The sequence below is a fragment of the Rhinolophus sinicus genome, chromosome 2, assembly GCF_057876585.1.
Source record: "Rhinolophus sinicus isolate RSI-liver-muscle chromosome 2, RSI-T2T, whole genome shotgun sequence".
Taxonomy (NCBI): Eukaryota; Metazoa; Chordata; class Mammalia; order Chiroptera; family Rhinolophidae; genus Rhinolophus; species Rhinolophus sinicus.
This window is the reverse complement of record NC_142502.1, coordinates 181,689,640-181,708,831: the sequence shown is the minus strand read 5'-3', so window position 1 is coordinate 181,708,831 and position 19,192 is coordinate 181,689,640. Positions and strand designations below refer to the sequence as shown.

At 41.3% G+C, this 19,192-nt stretch overlaps 1 protein-coding gene across 2 annotated transcripts in view; it reads right to left on the bottom strand.

The window, feature by feature from the left end:
• Positions 1 to 19,192, bottom strand: part of NBAS (NBAS subunit of NRZ tethering complex) — a 274,620-nt gene that overhangs the window by 65,446 nt on the left and 189,982 nt on the right. For both annotated transcript variants that reach the window (XM_074331709.2, XM_019751941.3), the window contains 3 exons: positions 19,033 to 19,143; positions 9,859 to 10,109; positions 8,360 to 8,694 (listed from right to left, as the gene is read on the bottom strand). In XM_074331709.2, the coding sequence (XP_074187810.2) occupies positions 8,360 to 8,694; positions 9,859 to 10,109; positions 19,033 to 19,143 (697 nt within the window). The remainder of the gene's footprint in view (positions 1 to 8,359; positions 8,695 to 9,858; positions 10,110 to 19,032; positions 19,144 to 19,192) is intronic.

Below are 19,192 nucleotides of genomic sequence, written 5' to 3'. Positions count from 1 at the left end.
TTCGGGATGGGCACCAGGCAGAGGCAGTGGTCCTCTCTAGGTCTTCAGGGTAGGGATGCAGGTTTCAGAAACATCCATACTGATTTCAGCTGAGAGATCCACGAGGGTGGTTCTCAGCTATAACAATGTGGGCATGGGTGGCCAACCTCCCCCAGGAAACAGGCGTCGGAGACACGTGGGATTCCACAGCAAAAACGACAGAGGCAGCAGGCACTGAGGGGAGAACTGGGAGGAACAGGGCTTGAATGGAGAAACGGACATTAGGAAGGCAGAGTGACTACAGACGGGGCGGATGAAATAAACCCGACTCGGAGAGGAAAGAGTACGGATGGAAATGCTCCTTCCTTCATGGTGAACAGACGTCACAGTTAACCTCTGCTAGGACTTTCTCAACCAATCTCTGCACAACTGGGCTGACCTGATACGCTGGCAAAGCTAAACCCAGCGAGGTTCCCTCTGTCCAAGTTCCTTCCTGCCACCCCACCAGGCCACTTCCACGCTTTTCCTCTTGAGTGAGGAATGTGTGTTTGGATGGAACAAAGAACAGGAGTCTAGAAGCCGTTTGGCTTGGCGAACTATTTTAGGGATGGTGATTTGTTTGAGTTTCTAAACTGCATGGCTAGGAAGCAGATGCTGATATAATTTTATTGTTTTCTATTCTTTCCGATTTTTTAAAAATGAGCTGCATGAAAAACTTGAGGAGGAATTGATTTACCTTCAGATCTGCTGAAGAGGCGCCACTACTCACATGAAAGAAGGCGTATTCTGCGGCAAAACCTGCTACTGCCCAGACACCCTCCTCAGGCCACTCTGGCTAAGACAGGATAGGAAGCAGGAAAAACAATCTCTGGCCTTCCCTTTGCTGAATTTATGAGTTTGTGATTTTGACTTAATTGAATTTTAAACTAAAAGGGCAAGACGATTTGATTTTTAGGATGTCAGTTTCCCCCTGAGAATTTAATAATGGGAATTTAAGTTGGGGCCATTTTAAAGTGGCTGGTCTGTAATACTGGGCATATTTTCTCCTCTCATGTAAGCTCCTAGCTTAACTTCTCATGAGTTTTAATTGTCCATCCAGTTGGGTGGAATCTAAGTAGGAAACAGAAGAGAGTGAATTTTCAGCCTTGTCTCCAGGGAGGCAGAGAGTGTGCTCTTCTGAACTATTTCAGAGCTTTCTGGAAGCAGAGGCTGAACGGCCGGGACCACGCTCAGGCGGACACACTGTAAGACACGCAGGTGTGAGGGGAACGGCCTCATGAAGTGGGAGTATCAGGCCCCGGTCCTCACACACCCCGGGCTCCTCTCTCCCCTCGTGGGCAAGAGGCTCCATTATTCACCCCCATCAGTTACGGGACCAGAAGCCCATGGCTCACTCCTCAGCTTTCCACCTTGGGCGGAACACTTCCACTCCCAAGACACAGAACACTGCAGAAGGGACATTTCAGCACCCCCGCCCTCTCGCCCCTACTCTCCCCCGATGAGAACTGCCCCCAGGGCCGTGTGCCATGCGACCTCCCTGTCTGCAGCCTGCCTATCAGAGGATTTGCTCATTCTCGGCTTCTTGAGACAATTACTTTCTGGAGCAGCTCTAACTGGTCAAGTTTCAAACAAGTGTGGGTGTGAGAGAGAGACCCCTGGGCTACCTCAGGCTGCTCTCCGACTCTAGCTCTTCTAGCAACAGTTAACATTTATTTACTGCTGATATTTCCTCTTTCTACATTTTAAACGTGGGTGTTGGTGAAGATGGGAGGAACGAAGATTAAGCATCACCCTTAGACCCTCCTACAAACAGGCCCCAGAAGAATCACCTCTTCTCTGGTGTGATATCCTGGCCTGGACGAGAGCCAAGAACACAAGGTTTACGGAGGGGCCCTCAGTTACCGCACCCTTACCCCAAGCCCCTTCTCCTTTCTTACGCATCTCTCCCAGAGAAATCTCGTTAGGCTTGATAAATGTGTTAGTTAAAAAATTATAAAGACTAAAATTTATAGAAAGAAACAAATATTGCACAGTTCATAAATTCAAAGGATGGTTATAACGACATTCATTACCCAATACATATTCCATATTATATTAAACTGTTTATAGCACTTCTATATCTGGAAAACTGACTAGGAATTAATCTATTTCAAGGAACTTAACTTTTAAGACAATCCATTATGCACTAACCAAAACACGTAGTCATTATTTTTATTTGTATTATAAACAGGTAGGAAGCTGAAGTGATCTTTCATGTGGGCATCAAAGACGGCTGTGGTTTTGGAAATAATAACCTCTGACACTTGTTCTCAAAGTGTGGTCCGCAAACTATAAGAGTCCAAGACTCTTTCAAAGGGTCTGCAAAGTCAGTATTATTTTTATGACATTATCTTTTATTATCTATCTTTTTTCACTGTATTGATATTTGCATGATGATTTTAAAATGGTGGATGAAAATACGGGATCTTAGCACAAATCAAGGGGGTGGCATCAAACTACTGAGTCAGTGTGCTCTTCACTGGCAGTTTCACTTAAGAATGTTCTGGAAAAAGTAAAAATTATTAACTTTATCAAATCTCAACCGTTGAGTGCACATATTTTTAATATTCTATATGAGGAACTCAGTTATATACACATGAAGCTCTTCACCACATACACAAGTTTAATAAGGAAAAGGCATCTGTGTGATTGTCTGAATTATGGGCTGAAATGACTGCTTTTTGCATGTATAACCATCACTGTTTGAAAGAACAATAGACAAACTATGGTTATTCAGGTATTTGGCAGATATTTCCTCCAAAGAGAACAAAGTGAGCCTGCCATTTCAAGGAAAACAACTCATTATATTTACTGCCAATGATAAAATTTGACCTTTCAGGAGAAAAATTAGAATTTTGGTAAACTTGTATCCACCGCGGGGAGCCTGACAGCTTCCAGATATGAAAGACTCCTCTGCTGAGATAGGTGTCCATATTAATATACGTGCCTTTGTTGACATTGTACAGTGCAACGTGTCACATTTGGATGGTCTCTAACTCAGCAGACCACTACTGTCCAAATACCTAATGAATTCTATTTCAAACCATACATGGCGACAAGAGCCATTCAAAGTGTAATTCAGACCAATGATTTTAATGTACAAAAACTTCAACGATATGATTTCAGAGTCCATGTTACAACTCGTCTTTGAGCATCTATCACTTGTTGAGTTTCAGTTTAATATCAGAGAATACCCAAAATTACAGGCTTCTGAAGAACCCCTCCCTTTCTAAACCCATATCTGTGGAAGGCTGGATTTCCTTCACTGACTTCAGGCAAAACAACAAAGACTGAATGCAGAAACAAATACAAGAGTCCAGCTGTGTCCTATTAAGCCAGACACGTAAATCTAAAATGATGTCACCCTCTCATTAATGTTTTTTCTTTTGAAAGTGTATTTCCCATTAAACTATGCCATTCATGTCAACTTAGAATGGGTCTATTATTGGTAGCTTTAAATGAATTAAATATTTCTGAAATGTCTTGGTTTAAATTTCTAATATGTTATCAATGGCTGTAAACTTAATAAACAAAAGCTCTTTAGGGTCATCAGTAATTTTAAGAAGGTTAAGGCAGCTGGAAATCAAAAGGTTAAAGAATCACCAATCTACAATAATTAATTAAACGACCACTTAAGAAGTATGTGCTTCTACAGGGCTAGGAACTGAAGAATTAGAGATAAAAGGTGCCATCCCTATCCTCCGAGAATTTCTAATTTCATGAGGAGTGTAATTCTCAATTATAATAATTTTACTGTAAAGAAAAAAAACTTCATGCTAAGTTTCTTACAATAATGTTTTTTACATCTTAATGTCACTGATGCCGACTAATACTGCATAGGACACAGAGTTAAAGCCTCAAGTGCGACTCCACCTGAGTCTACGTAATATGCATTTGACTGATGCATCAGTAAGTCACAAAATTAGGTAATACGCATTATCTAAGCATGTTTACACAGGATTCAGACACTGATTGCTCATTATGGTGAAAAATGTGCTGCCATCCTTGGTTAAAATACAGTATTAGCACTGTGAAGACCCCAAAGTTACAGCTAGAATGCGGCCTTTTGACTGAGACTTAAACTTAGGAAATAACTCTTATTTTCAGGTCATATGCTTTTTAAGATAAATTTATTCTTCCATATTTTTATGTCAAATAGTCTGGATAATAGGATAAGGGAGAAAACAGTAGCTTATTCCATGAATTTAAACAGTCAGAATATGAGAATGAACCAAAGGATTTTCTCTTTACTGCACAAAATACAACCTAGCAATGACAAACAAAACATTTTTCATCCTTTCCAGAAAAAAGTTGCATGGTGTAATAATGAACAAATTTTGAATAAAGCCAAATAAAATTTACCTATGCCCCATTCTGAAAATTTTATCCTTAATTTAGTGTTCTGGTTGTATCTTCACTAACTTACATGTTACTATATTTTCTAAGAAAACAAAGTCCCTATTACTCCTATTGCAAAGCACACAGGAATTAAGAAAGTACATAATTTTTAAAAATAAATATTCTTAACTTGTTCTATATTACTTATACCTATTGTCTATATAGCTTTAATTTATAGCTGTCAGTTTAACATTGGCATGTCTGGCAAAGAAAATTAAACTTTAAATAAGAGTTTTATAAACTGTTAAAAAAGAGAGACAAAAAAAAGAATATGAGAATGAGATTCCCGCATGCTGTTTTCATAGCTCCAGAAGGCAGAGCCAAAAAGTGGGAACGGTAGGACCCCAAAGAATGATGCCGTGTGTGTGTGTGTGTGTGTGTGTGTGTGTGTGTGTGTGTGTGTATGGGGTAGTAGCTTAATTATCAATAGAAATGATGTTTGAAAGTCAGAGGCCAAACTAGATAAGAGGTTCTCAAATGTTTTGCTGCTCTAATCCAAAGGAGGCAGGGTACTCCCATCAGAAACCCTGGGAGCTGAAACAGACAGCGCGTGTGGGGTGGGGCGAGGGTGGTTAAAGCCTAGCTAATTCCAGGATGCGAAGCACTGGGCAGGATACCAGAAGGCCTCTTCTAATTCTGTGGGTACCTGGGGTTTTTAAAGAAGGATCCCGCAAACTTCTGGGCAGCATTTCATAAGCGAGAGGGGTATCTTCCACATCCTTATTTGTGGATGTAGTTATGCCAACAACTGCAGGCAAATGTGAAGTACAAAACACAAAGGCTGGGCCTGTTCATAAACTGCCCCGCCCCCAACCACATCAGGTCTGAATCATGCACCTGGTGTGCTGACCAGCCTTTCGGCTTCTCTGACCACGTTCCTGGATTTCTAACCCACTAACTTGTTCCCTGTCCCTTCTACAAAAATGTTTCTAACTACTGAATTGGAGAAGCAATAAGAAAGTAACTCTAACCTGAGTCTACCCAAGGAAACAATTTAGAATTGGACCCAATGCACTTTAACTATTTGTATTTTTTCCCTTCTGCATATTCATTGCCTCAAATATAATGCAAATTCAGTCTCTGACTACATAACATAATACCATTTTGTGAATATTTCGCCCAGAATTTCTATGACTTCGTTAATGCAAATGGCAAGTGAAGAGCTATTATCACGAGGCCAAAGAGCCTTCCCTGGCTTATTCTAGCACGAGTGGGTACTACATGCGAGCCTTGGGGATATTCCTCTCTCAATCTTACTATCTGCACAGCTGCTTACTCTTCTTGTGATGCTTTCTGGAATTAAATCACCAGTTATTTCCAAGAGTTTGGTTCCAAATCAAATGTGGGTGTATATTTGAAAACTGCACACTACGTATGAGGGATATACACTTATTCTACATTTTTAACATCATGTACAAGCTGTGGGAACATCTGGGATTTTGCAAATTTGGCCAAGTCCAACTGCATTTCCTTTTCCAAATGTGTTCTCTGACATGTGCAGATTGCTCTGCAGTTTCAGTTTTATTCTCTCTCTCTCCCCCTCTCTCCCTCCCTCTCTCAATCTCGGACAGCATTGTGTGATTTCTAACATGTATTGTATCTAAACGTCATACTTTTCCTCTCTGAATGAAAAATTAAAAGGTTGCCAATTAATAAAATGAGGAAAACTACAAAGCTAGACCAAAGATGTAAAATCAATTTCAAACGTATCTGTCTCACTTTTCTATAGCTTAACCTGATGGAGCAGAAAAATACCTCTTGCGATAGTTTACAGCAAAAGAATATTTTGCTGAGGACTGTACCACCTGAACGAAGAGAGGGCAATACCATAATTAACTGACTCAATCCTCACTGGGTCAGCAATGCATCTTTTCCTCAGAAAAAAATGCACATATATGCACAAACGACTGTGTCACATACATTTCAGGTGATCGGAGGACATCTTAACCGTCTGAGATCAAGAAGGTAATGAGAATGTGCTGTAATCTAGTCATCTGACGTGAAACATTATAAGTAACAACTGTAACTCTACCATCCGATGCTTCAGTTTAATCCTGAGTAAATAATGGCTCCTGGAAAGTCTAGAACTGTCTGCCCACCTCCAGACACAGGTTCACGATTAGCGTGTGGCCTTGGCTGGTCGTGCTAGACTTTGTTCCTGCCCTCGTATAAAACATTTAAATCCTCCTTCAGCCTGAGGGGAGGGAAATGGCCCGAGAGTGAAGGCCTCTCCGTCTTCCTGGCTGGTCTGTCTGCTTGTCTAGCTCTTTGGGCCAGTTTGCAGGCCCAGCTCTACAGCCATTTCCTCGGATTTCAACTCACCATTTGGTTCAACTATCCTCCTTCCCTCTAATACACAGGCTTCTTACATTGCTAGTACAGACTTGGACTTTGGACCTCTTCTCGATCTAGGTCTTAGAGACTGAATCCTGCCCCACCTTCCTCATGTAGACTCAGCCCAGCTCTGGACAAACCCACAACAGGCCACACTGCTTGGACTGAAGATGCTTGGGGCTCTCTGGTGCCCCCGCTCTCCCATGGTTCCTAGAATGGCTCCAGAGCCCAAGACTCTAGCTGCTTGCTTGTTCCATGACTTCTTAGACACAGCGCAGTTCAATGGTTAAGAGCAAAGGCCCTGGAATACGTCTTCCTGACTTCAAACTGTGGCTCCTCCATTACAAAAGTAACTTTGTTGAACTTCAGTTTCCTGACCTATTAAAATCAGAGTCATAATATCTATTTCAGGGATTATTCTGCCATAGCCTCTGCCTCAAGGAGGCAGAAGTCCAGCAGAGATCTCTGAGGCTAAACCACAGAGCTGAAAAGGGGCAGGTTCAAAGTTCAAAGCCAGGTTTCTGTGACTCCAAACTTGTGCTCTTTTGAAATGTATCATGCTACCTCCCTTTAAAATCATCCGTATTTTCTTCCTTAAAAACAACAGAAATCATTGTCTCTTTTTTTGCAGCAGTGGCTGTAAAATTGAAAACCAACTCATTAACTAAATTACCTCATTTGCAATAAGGAAATGAAGTCCTGGGTTACCCACAACTCTTCATATAGCGAGTTAGTTAAAACTAGCATTCCCCATAGTCTGTGCCAACTTCCAAATGAATGACTTGAATTCACAGCCTTTATACTCCATTTTTAGGATATTAGCTATAATAAAAATTCTTAGGAAGGGGTACTAGGCAGACCCGCCAACTTGGGAGAAAGAGAAGGCAAGCAGCAAAGATGGGAAGAGAAGGTAAAACGGAAGTTCCGAAGGCAGCAGAGTTCAGCCGCTGAGACCAGAGGCTGAGAGATTTTCTAGGACAGAATGCCGTGTCCACCAGTGGGAAGTTTACACTTAAAAGTGCTATCGAGGTGAGAGCGCGAGAAGAGAGAAAAAGGACCCATCACCTATTCTGAGTAAAACCATACATTGTGGAAGGACCTAGAGAGGGAATGAGAATCCAGTTAAAGGGCCCAGACCCAGGCATTGAGTAGACACTGGAGAACGCGACACAGACTCCCGTGGAGAGTTCTGTCACCACCTCGTATATTATGTCCTATTCATGGGGAAGTTCTGAAGGGCTCAGTTTCACCACAGCTAAGCCGATAGCCTGGCTATGAATGTAGGTAACTGTAGGCTCTTTGCACTTTCAACTGGAAGAACAGGATGGAGCATTTACTACAAAACGACATGTTATGAGAACTATAACACGTACTAAGTGTACGTATAAATTAGAACAGTCACATCTGATTTAGACTGCTTGCACATCTGTGATAGAGGAAAATGATATCCCAATTAAAACACCTCATGCTCAGCAAAAAAACTAAAATGCCACACATGTAAGTACTCCCCATTTCAAGAAAGGAAATAAAAACAAAAGCTACAGAATGAAAGAGCACTTTTCATTTCTTCTACAACGTTCCACCTACATTAAACTATCCTTTTGGTTACCTTGCTCACGGCTTTTGGAGAAAATGTAATTGCATCCAGCACAGTGATGAGGTCGCCGGGGCGGAGCCGATCAAAGTACTTCGTGCAGACCTCGTAGGCATGAAGCCACTCAGACGAGGAGTCCGGGGCCTGTTTCATGAGGTGAGGGTCTCCAGTCCAGAACAACTTCTGCAACCAGACGGTGTACAGAGAGCTTGGGGAAAGCATGCGTCCATCCTTATCAGGGATCTTGGGAACAAGTTTGGAAATAGATAAGACATTTTGACTTGAAAGAACTGGCTCCAGGGCTTCAAGAGGATTCATGTTTTCCTCTGTCAGTTTTTTGTAATTAAGACCTATGGAAAGATAAGAAAAAAAATAGTTCATTCCAACATGAATGGACAGAAACTCACACACAGAGCCTTCTGTATGGCTGAATAAAAAGATTTATCTACCAATTTAGCTACGGCAAATAATTTAGTTGTCCATTAGACAGATCGGAAGATCTGAGTTCTGGGCCTGGCCTGCAGCTTAACCAGTGGTGCAATCCCAGACAGAGCACCCAGGTTCTGGGAGCCCCAGCTTCTTCACCTGTACGCTGGAGGTGGCAATATCTACTCACCTCATCAGTCTCTCCAGGGCACCTAGGTTTCCCTCAATCAGTGCACTCACGAAACAGCATTATACTCATTTGCTATTCACCTGGCATCTCAGCAGCAGCTTCAAGGCAGAAGTGAATTGTACTCCTTCCCTCTGTGTCTAGCCCAGTGTCTCATCTGGTTACTCAGTAAACCACTGGTACACTGAAGTAAATCCTCATAATTGTTATGAATATTAAATATAGATTTGAAAGTATCCTGTAAGTTATAAAGTATCATCCAGACTTGAGAGGTATTAATGTGTTTTATTTCTTAGCGATGAGCACAAAGATACACAGACCCATTCAAAAAATCAAGGGATCTTCTTTTAAAGGGCTCCACATGTGCTTTTAAACATACAGGCCCCACTGAAGTGTAATTCTGCCCAATCGTCTGTTGTAAAGTAGCTCAGCCTTGCCATTTACATAGATAAAATATAACCAGTGGGAGAAGGAAAACAACCTCTGGAGTCCAAAACTTCAGACGTTAGTGCCAGGTCTGTTATAAATTGCTGTGTGCAATGGGATTTGTAGATGATGTAATACAGAATTGTACACCTGAAATCTATGTAATTTTACTAACAATTGTCACCTCAATAAATTTAATAAAAAAATAAAATAAAATAAAATAAAATAAAAAATTAAAATAAATAAAAAAATAAATTGCTGTGTGACTTTCAATAGGTTTCTCAGTTTCTCTGGTATTTAATTCCCTCAACTAAAAGTGAAGGAGTTGGAAAGACAGTAACTAAAGTCGATTAGCATCAAAACCCTGTGGTTTCAGATCTATGTCAGCCACAGTGCACGAACGTGACTGTGGACAGAAAATAAATTCCTAGATTTAATTTCAAGAATGAGTTTCACAGGGGAATGACTGTCTTACCTGATGCAACTACCTTAAATTTCTTCAGCAGCCGAATGTGGGTTTCCGGTTTAATGGCGTATTTCCCCAAATCCACACAGCCGGAGCTTTCCAGAAGAGTGAAATAATACAGCAGCCTTTCATGATCAAAGCCACCAATAGTGGGGTAAATGTACTTCACCATGTGCTTGTGAAAGCCTTCGGGATCAGTCTTCAAAGTCTCAAAGAGATGAAGGGCTTGGGCTCGATTTTCAATTTCTACTGTGGACAAACTGAAATTAAGAGACAAAGAAACTACGTTAAAATGTGGTTCCTTTATTAAACAACATGCTTTTTTTTTTTTTTTTTTTTAATCCAGGAGTAAAGGTTACTTCTTACAAGTCCCTTCCTCCTGCCTAAAAAAGAAGGTAAACACCAGGACGCAGGTAGTTGATATAAAGGGAAACAAATATGTTAAACGCCTCCTATGATACAATTTTCATGTTGTCTCCTCCCGGGCTACGGAAACCCTGGGCAGTCGGCATTGCTTCGCATTTCAGCAGTTGGGAGAGTTGCCCATCGCTTCATAGCCAGGAAATGAACCAGATCTGTCAGCTTCCACTGCATTATTTATTCATGTCACAAGAAACAATTTTAAATGGGAGCTTCATTCTAGAAATGTAAACAACTTAATTCTTTCAGGAATTTAGGAATCTGTGAGGGGAGAAACAATCCCCAAGTTCAGGCATACATTTTACACCCACGAGTCTTGAATTGATACTGGATAGACCCAAATTTGATACGGCGTTCAAACAGAATTACAATCAGAAAGAACAGATACTTGCACTTTTTCTTGAATCATATGTAGTAATGAATGCCACTTGAATAAAACACTTATCTTACTATTTTCATCTTGACTTAAACGTCTTTATAATAAAAATAAATAAAAACATTATTTAAGGTGAAACTGTTGAAAAAATATTTTAAGGAGTTTTGTTTGGTTAACCAGTTTGTATTTGGGGGGGGGGTGAAGAGGAGGGCTTAATTTTCGTTTTGTGCTGCTCCCTGGACAGAACACAGAGCCTCCAGTCCAATGTAATCCGAATGCCCCAGGCAGGATGGGTTTCGAACGTTCTAATTTTAACAGTTCTTCAGGCAGCCTTCAGGCAGCATTAATAGAAATACCCAGTTTCCAGGGCTCGTAGCAGTAGCAACGAGAGGATCTGAGGGGAATAAGTGAGACCTCCGGCAGTATTGGAGTTAGATTTCACGTAGTTTCACAGCAACTCCTCTGAAAGATGATAGCCCGTGTATTGGCATCCCCACTTTTAAAAAGTGCCAAGACATGTTTTTGGTTTATGTAGATAAAGCTAATACAAATTATGTTTTAAAATCTCTATGAGCGAGTGGTAATACTTGGGATTACAGCAGCAATCTACAAAGTCAAAATATGCAGTAATTTAAAAACGCTCTTTTAACTTTCACTTCAACAGAAACGCTGTTTTTCTATTATGACACAATTTTAAAATTACGCAAAATATCCCAATCTATAAAAACGTCTGGTCTATAAACAAGTCTGACTGTATCCTCTGAGTCTCCTTCTATTCCAGTTCTCAGAACAGGCTTTAACGACGTATTACCTTGTCTGTCTCCCTCACTAGACTATGTACCACTTGATGGCAAAGATGATATGACATCTTCTTTATCTTGAGTTTCTCAGTACCAAGCACCAGTGTGTGGCACAAAGGAAACACTGAATGTGTGTCTTCTGAATGCCAAACTGATGGGTGGGTAAACAGAAACTGAAGTGTTTCTGTCCCCTAAGGACAAGACACTGTGTTCAGCACCGGGGAGGGGATAAAGACTGACAATATCGAGCTCTCGTCCAGCGGTTTGAAAAATCTAACTGAGTTATAAATACTTAAAATTAAAAAACAATGCAAAATAATGACATAGGGGCCACCATTATATTCCCATCAAAGGGAGGATTGCTAAAGCTGTGACTTCAGAAGCGGTAGATACGAACAATAACACAAAGCTTAAGAAAAGAAGTACCTGAGCTTGGCATTGCAGAAAGGAATGAAGCAAAAATAATATTAGGTTGGTGCACAAGTAATTACGGTCTAAAAGGTTAAAAACAACTGCAAAACCCGCAATCACTTTTGCACCAACCTAGTATGATGAACAAAAGTATCAAGACACGAAAGCACAGGGCCTGTACAAGAAACAGTGAGTATAATGGATGGTTATATTCCTGAGACTATGACTACGCAACATGCGCAACGTCATCTGTGCAAGATACTGTACACACAGTAGTAGATAAAAGTAACTCACAGAATTTCCGATTCTCCTTCATAATTTGCAAAATGAAGTCTGAAAACAGTGTGGAGAAGAAGTACATAGGAAACCGAGTAACCGCATCAAGATGACTCCTACTGACAGCTTTGCAAGGAGAATAACATGCGCAGTGGAGGAGGGACACAAACTTGCCGTCTATGCTGGTTACTATGGTGGCCAGTTAAATCCAGGGCATTAACAACCAATGGATGAGCAACTGCCAGTCAGAGAGGTTAAGTGACTTGCCTAAGACCGAGCGTCCAGATGTGCCTGGACCCAGTGTGACTCTGCTCACATGATCACAGAACAGGCATTGATGCATGAAGCCCACAACCACCACCACTTCAAAACCAGGATTCTCTCCGCTACACAGACATTAGTTGTCTCTCCAGAAAGAGTTCTGAAAGAGTTCTCTTGTCATACCTCATTCCTAACAGCGTATTCAAGAGAAACAGTATTCAAGAAAGACTCATCTACCAAATGGGCAGACAGTGACTAAATCTTAAGTTCAACTTCGCCTGTGTTTGACTTGCTCCTGAACACAGTCTCCCTCAATCAACTTTACTTGCTCCCTCGCCCACCAACTTATTCTTCTGCGCCTACAATTCAGTTTGCCAGATGTGCAATTTTACCTAATTATCTTGTCAAGAGAGATAGCAGAATACCTTTAGTGACAATGATAAATACCAAAACCTGCCTCTTCAGTAAACTACAATGTGCTAAGATCTTTTATAGATGACAGTCATCAATAACCCATTTTGATAGTCTCCATTGAAAGAAGCTGCTATCTTCCCTTTGGAACAAGAAATGAAATCTCTGTTTAGAAAACAATTCCAAAGAGCCCACATTCAATTGAGTTAGCAAGAGATATGGTGAAACCTCTGTGGACTTTTCACTAATCAAATTAATGATTACCTTAGAAACCATTTGAATGCTTTTTCTTTCATCAAAATTTGGCTATAAAGCACCATATGTATGTATAATATATACAGGGGGTGCCAAAAATGTATACACATTTTAAGAAAGGAAAACTGTATTAAAATTGTAATACTCAATATATACCAATAACCAAAGACGAATACAAGTCACATTTGACTTCTGTAAATACAAGAGGTGCTCAAAAAAGAGGAGTTACCATCAGTGTCCAGGCACTTCTGATTATGGTGAACTACTGCTTGGGCAACGTTGACCAAAGTGTCCACTTGTATACTTTCTTTGACACTCCCGATATATATATATATATGTACATACACGTATGCACGCACACACGTGCATATTAAATTTCAGAGATTACAGGAAAAAAGTAGCTGTAGCTGCAGTCGATGCACAAGGTATAAACTATGAGTGCTAAGTCCATGATTAATGTGTTCTGGAATAGCTTCAAGCTGCCAATCACCCAGAAATGTAATTCAAGAACAGCATGTACTGAAAGGACTTATATTCATCTAGGAAAACAAATTTATTTAAATGTGTATTTCTTTACCCAGTCTCAGATTGAGTGATACTACAATTCCATTAGCTCACTAAAAGGAATACTTAGGAGGGGAGAGGGAGACAGATGGGAGGAGGGTGAGGGAATGGGAGAGGGCGGCTTGGAAAGGCTGAAGAGAGAACAAAGGATGGGGACGGGCTCGCACGTTCAGAGGCAGTAACGTCCAGGCATTTCCCCCAGAGAATAACCCTCAAAGCTTGAAGATCTGTGAATCCAAACTGGTAACCACGATCCTGGGTGAACAGGGCCCCACCCCTGATTCCTGTGGAAAGAGCCAGTTCTCCCCGCTCAGTGGCAACTACTCTGACCGGAGGGAAACAGTGCCAAGTATTCACCACACGGATGCCTCAGAATGAACGCGGTGGCAGACTTGTCCACATGCTGCCTGACAGCTGAATATGTGATTATGCAAGGAAACTGTGGTCCAGATAATCATGGCCATTTTCAGTGTTGCCAACATTTTGGTCAAGTATCTTTGGAAACCAAATAGACACCTGATGAGAGGATCAATAATAAGTATCTCAGAGTCTAGCTCTTGTCTCACGAATACTCAGTGAGCACCTCTGAGGAATGCCATGTGTGAACGGTGTCAGGCCATGGGAATGGGCTTTGTCTCCTTTGTCTCCTGACCCCTTACACCTTTTAATTTATCGTAAAATGTCAATTCTGATTGGTTTATACAAGCTCATATTATTACCTCTATAAAAAAAATATTCTAAGAGACACCAGAGGACAGGAATAGTAATCGGCATCATCTACTGAGCACTGATTACACGCTAAGCACTACGTCATGATTCTATTTGCCCAAAACAGGTATCTTCTCATTAGTATCTATACTGACTTGGAAAACACTTGTTCAAACACCAGATGTGTGATATTAGGCTACTGGTGGTGATAGGATAGACCAGTAAATCGGGCCTGTTTCCATAACTAACAGTAGCAACTACGTTTTTTTCCTCCAGAGCACCTGCTACACATTAGGTATTTTGTATAAATCTCTTAAACCTCATTGCAGTTCTGCAAAATGAATTAAGAATACTCCTTTTTCAGAGGAGGAAATTTAGGTGTAGAGGGATCTATCAACTTGTCTACCAAGAACACACGAGAAGTAAGTCACAGAGCCAGAGTCTGAACCCAGATTTGCACAATTCAAAGCCTGAGCTCGTTCCACCAGCTGGAACAAACTACATCTTCCTGCTTACGTCTTATGCCAGTGTCAGGAGCCCGTGACTACTGGGGGGAACAGGCCTGAAGAGTCACAACGTGGAAAGGAAGGAGGCAGGTATCTGGAAGGAATCCCTTCTATTTTGGGAATGGTAGTAATTAGTTCTCCCATTTGTTAGGATTGGCAGATTTTTGTCTTAAGCACAATACAAATCATAATCTTGGTTAAGTTCTCTTTTCCCCGTAGGCCCAAAGAAAAATGAAAATCAAATCTGTAGCTCAATTTTAACAAGCGTGTCAGTCCCATGACCTGAATATCTGCATTCACCCCTCCTACTCTAAGGATCATTCCTGTTCTGGAACTTTATTTTAGTTTCCAATATTATGGCATACTTTTAATAAGCTAACCTCCCTGACATCCTCTGTCTGTACACTAATCCTTCTGACACTAACTTCTCAGCTAAGCCAGGCGTCTTTACGGGAGGAGGAGACGGAAGAGACGAGAGACGGCCAGAACTCCGTCCTTTACAATGTGGCAATCTGGACACAAACCAGACTATGAGCAACAGCAACCCCCAGGCATGCAGTCTGTGTACCTTCTGTTTCAATTCTGAGAAAGGTAGACGCATCATAGTTTATTGACCTGCCCACGGTTATAACTTGCTCTTATCCATCCTTGTATCTGAGACCAAAAGAATCTACCAGAGAATACAAACTGATATGGAAAATAGCCCTGTCAGAGTCCCTATGGCAGGTGACCGTACCCGTGGGTCTGAAAGAGACAGTATAAACTAACCACCAGAGAAGATGGTATCATGACCTGTGCCACCCAGGCAAAATCACCTGGGAAATCACATGTGACTAAAGGGTGGATATTAGTGTGAAATAAAGTGCAGGATGTTTGGCCTTCAGCTCTGCTGTTTGAATAAGAAGGGAAAGATGGAGAGAGTTACTGAGGCTGCCAGTCAAAGGTAGCTCTGGTCTCCAGTCACTTGCCCTTTGTTCATGGCGCCAGCCATGAGGGTCTTCCTTCAGTTCACTCAGAAACACCAACCACCTTCCCGCCCCAGAACCCGTTCCCCTGCCTGGAATGCCTTTTCTTTCAGTCTTTCAACAGTGAGCTCTTGGCACCTACACAGAAAGGCTTCCCCTATCTGCTACTCGTGCATTTCCTTTATTGTACTTACTACAACTAGCAATTTATTTTTTGGCTGTTTTGAAGTGTGTATATATATGTGTGTGTCGGGGGGGGGAGGTCTATTAGAATATAAGCTCCATGAGGGAAAGGATGTATCTGTCTTGTTCGGCATTTAAACCTCTGCTTAGAACACAAAGATACTGTAAAAAATCTAGTACTATTCCATCTGTTAGAAGCATCTCTGGCATTTCAAAATGACCCTGAGCCCAAAACTTAAAGACACTCATGGAGTCAGCAGGACTGACAAGAACAGTAACAGGAATAATGGCCACGGCACTACACAGCCACCAGGTATCGCCCTTCCACAGATTCTCCCTAATCTGCGCAAACCTGCAAGGTAAGGCTAATGGTCCCGAAAACTGAGAAGACTGACTCGGGAGGATTAAGAGACGCGCTCAATCCTACGTCGAAGGGATTACAGGCAGTAGATTTGGATCTTGGAATACTGTTTGACCCCAAAACCTGTGCCCTGTCCACTAGGCCACGGGTATGCTGCTAATCAGTATTGTGTCGAAGATCCACCCAAGTGTCCAGAAGAGCCCAGAGGTGACGATGGCTGCTGACAACCAGTGATAAATCAGCCCTGAGCTTGGGAGCTGAACATGCCCCAGGCGAACCAGTGTCTGCCAGCTGGAACCGACTCCAGGCACCCATGGCCGCTCAAAACCATCACTGCTGTTTAAAACAGGAGGAGGAGGAGGAGGAGAAGCAGAAGAAGGAAGAAGAAGAAGAAGAGGAGGAGGAGGAGGAGGAGGAGGGAGAGGAGGGAGAGGAAAAGTCAGGGAATAAAGGAAAACAAGAACCCAAGTTTGGGTGTTTATGAGAATTCTCTTTCGTACAGGAGTGAAAGTCCAAAAATAACTGCCATTATTAAAACTCTTTCACTCTGTTGATTTCAAGTATTTTTTTCCCAAAATGTGTCAAAAATCCACAAAAAATGAAAAATTACCATTTTGACTAGTTTATGCATTTAATAACATTTTGAGCTGCTTTGTACATAAATGACATTATTTTTATTTTAAAAATTTGTTATATGGTAATAAATTTACCATTACATTGAACTTTAGCAAAACATACTCAAAGCATACTAAGTGGCATCAAATAGATAGTGCAAGCCACAGGAAAACATATCCGAACGTCACAGCAAAAGAGTTAATGAAGCACAGATCATGTCGGGTACTGTAGGTCTGATATTCTCCCATGAAGTCATGTGGCTTTTACTGCACCTTGGAGTTAAGGAAAAAGAGGAGTGAACTACCCCAGGCAGGGACCCAGGGCTAGGGGCAGACACGGTTAGCAATTGATGCAGCTATCCTGAGCTGAAAGCTGATGCTCTATTGCATAAATGCTGCCTCACCCAATCCTGTCTGTCCATGTGCTGAGCCAGGGACTATCTCCAAATTCACCCAAGAGGAAGGAGAACATCAAATTATAGGGAAATCCACTTCAGGGGAAAACAACTTTTTAATAGAATAGTAAAACAAACCCCTAAGGCAAACAACATTATTTTTCTTATGACTCTGACCTATTAACTTCCAACATTGACTCAACAAGGCAGCGTTGGGCAATCTCTACTACAGTAACAAGGCTGATAGTTCTAATACCTGTGTTACCAAGTTTGATTGAATAGCAAGGCAACCTACTCTCTTTTAAGTAAGGAACAGGGAGCACCAAACACCACTGGCTAAATCAATAGTGGATGTTTTGTCACTCAGAAGTAATGACACCAGGAGGTAATGATTTCCTGCTCTTGTAATTGCTAAGCGGCTACATAATCACCCCGCTATCAGGTATAATGATGTACTCTGAACAGTCTTGCACGTTACTTAATTGCTTGATAATTTATAATATATTCAGAGACTATTGCCGCATCCTGTTTGTACAGCTATGACACCCTTTTATGTGACACCTTTTTATTCAACTAAAGGAAAAGGTATTTAATAAAATGCCAGGATATTTTTATGCCGATGTACACATCGTAAGAACCATTTATATGTGAACATATTATTGTGCCTCAAAAATGACGAAGCCAATGCATACTTATCATCGATAACACCATCACCCATGTAACAATTTCATAAATACTTAAAACGTAGATGTTAAAATTTCAAAGTAATTAACAAAAATTAAAGATGCTAAATTTTAAGCATTTCTTGACAGTTCAGCACAATTTGACACTATTCAATGCTGCCTCACTAAACAATTAAAGTACATAATCTGATCAGATTATTTACCTTTCCTTTACCAAACCCTTTAAATAGCTTCCTATTACTCCTAGGGGAAAGCCCACAGCCCTTAACAGGGCCTGCATAGTCCTGCTGCGTGTTCTGGCTTCTCGGCATTTCCACGGCCCATCTCACCCTATGCTTCTCTGACTCTCGGGGCCTCACCCACACTGTCCATCTGATGGGCCCTCGGATGCATCGTGTTCCTTCCTGTCAGAGCTTGTGCACTTAACTGTTGAATTTCCCTAGCAAACGGTTCCCTTCTCCCCCTGTAGTGTAGGTTAATTTCAAAACAATATTTCGGTCTCAGCTCAAGAGTTATTTACTCAGAAGAACCTTCCCTAAGAATGCCAAATCCCTCACTTGGGCTCTTTTACGTGGTACCTGTCAGTCTTCCTTCCCCATTTACTTGTGTCATTAGTCAGTAGCAATCTGCCTCCCACACTAGACTAAAAGTTCTACGACAGCTGGGATGCCTGCTTTTGCTGACTATTGTAACCCTAGTATCTAGTGTCTAGCACAAAATAGATTTTCAATTAAAAACCTCTGAATAAATGAATGAGTATTACAGTATAATACCTAATTCAGGACTATGATTACTGAAAAGCAAAAAAAAAGAGCAGACTATTGTTAGAATATTGGTGTATCAGAGATGAATAGAGAGAGAACGTACAAAGCTACTGGTCTACTATAGCTGAAAAGGAAAAGTGAAATTGTACTTTATAACTTCATGATCCTTCTAGAAGAGACTCTGTAAAGAAAGACATGGACATAAACTTACACAGGAATTGTGTGCTTACCCACTGTCGGCGAATAAGAACTCCAAATGGGTCATAAAAACTTCCCAACGGGAGATACTGTAACGCTGTGCCAGAGAAAGAGCAATGCTGTAGACGTTTTCCTCAAGTGTTCTTCGAGAAGGTCCATCAGCCCCAGGGAAGGGAGAGAAGAGAAACACAT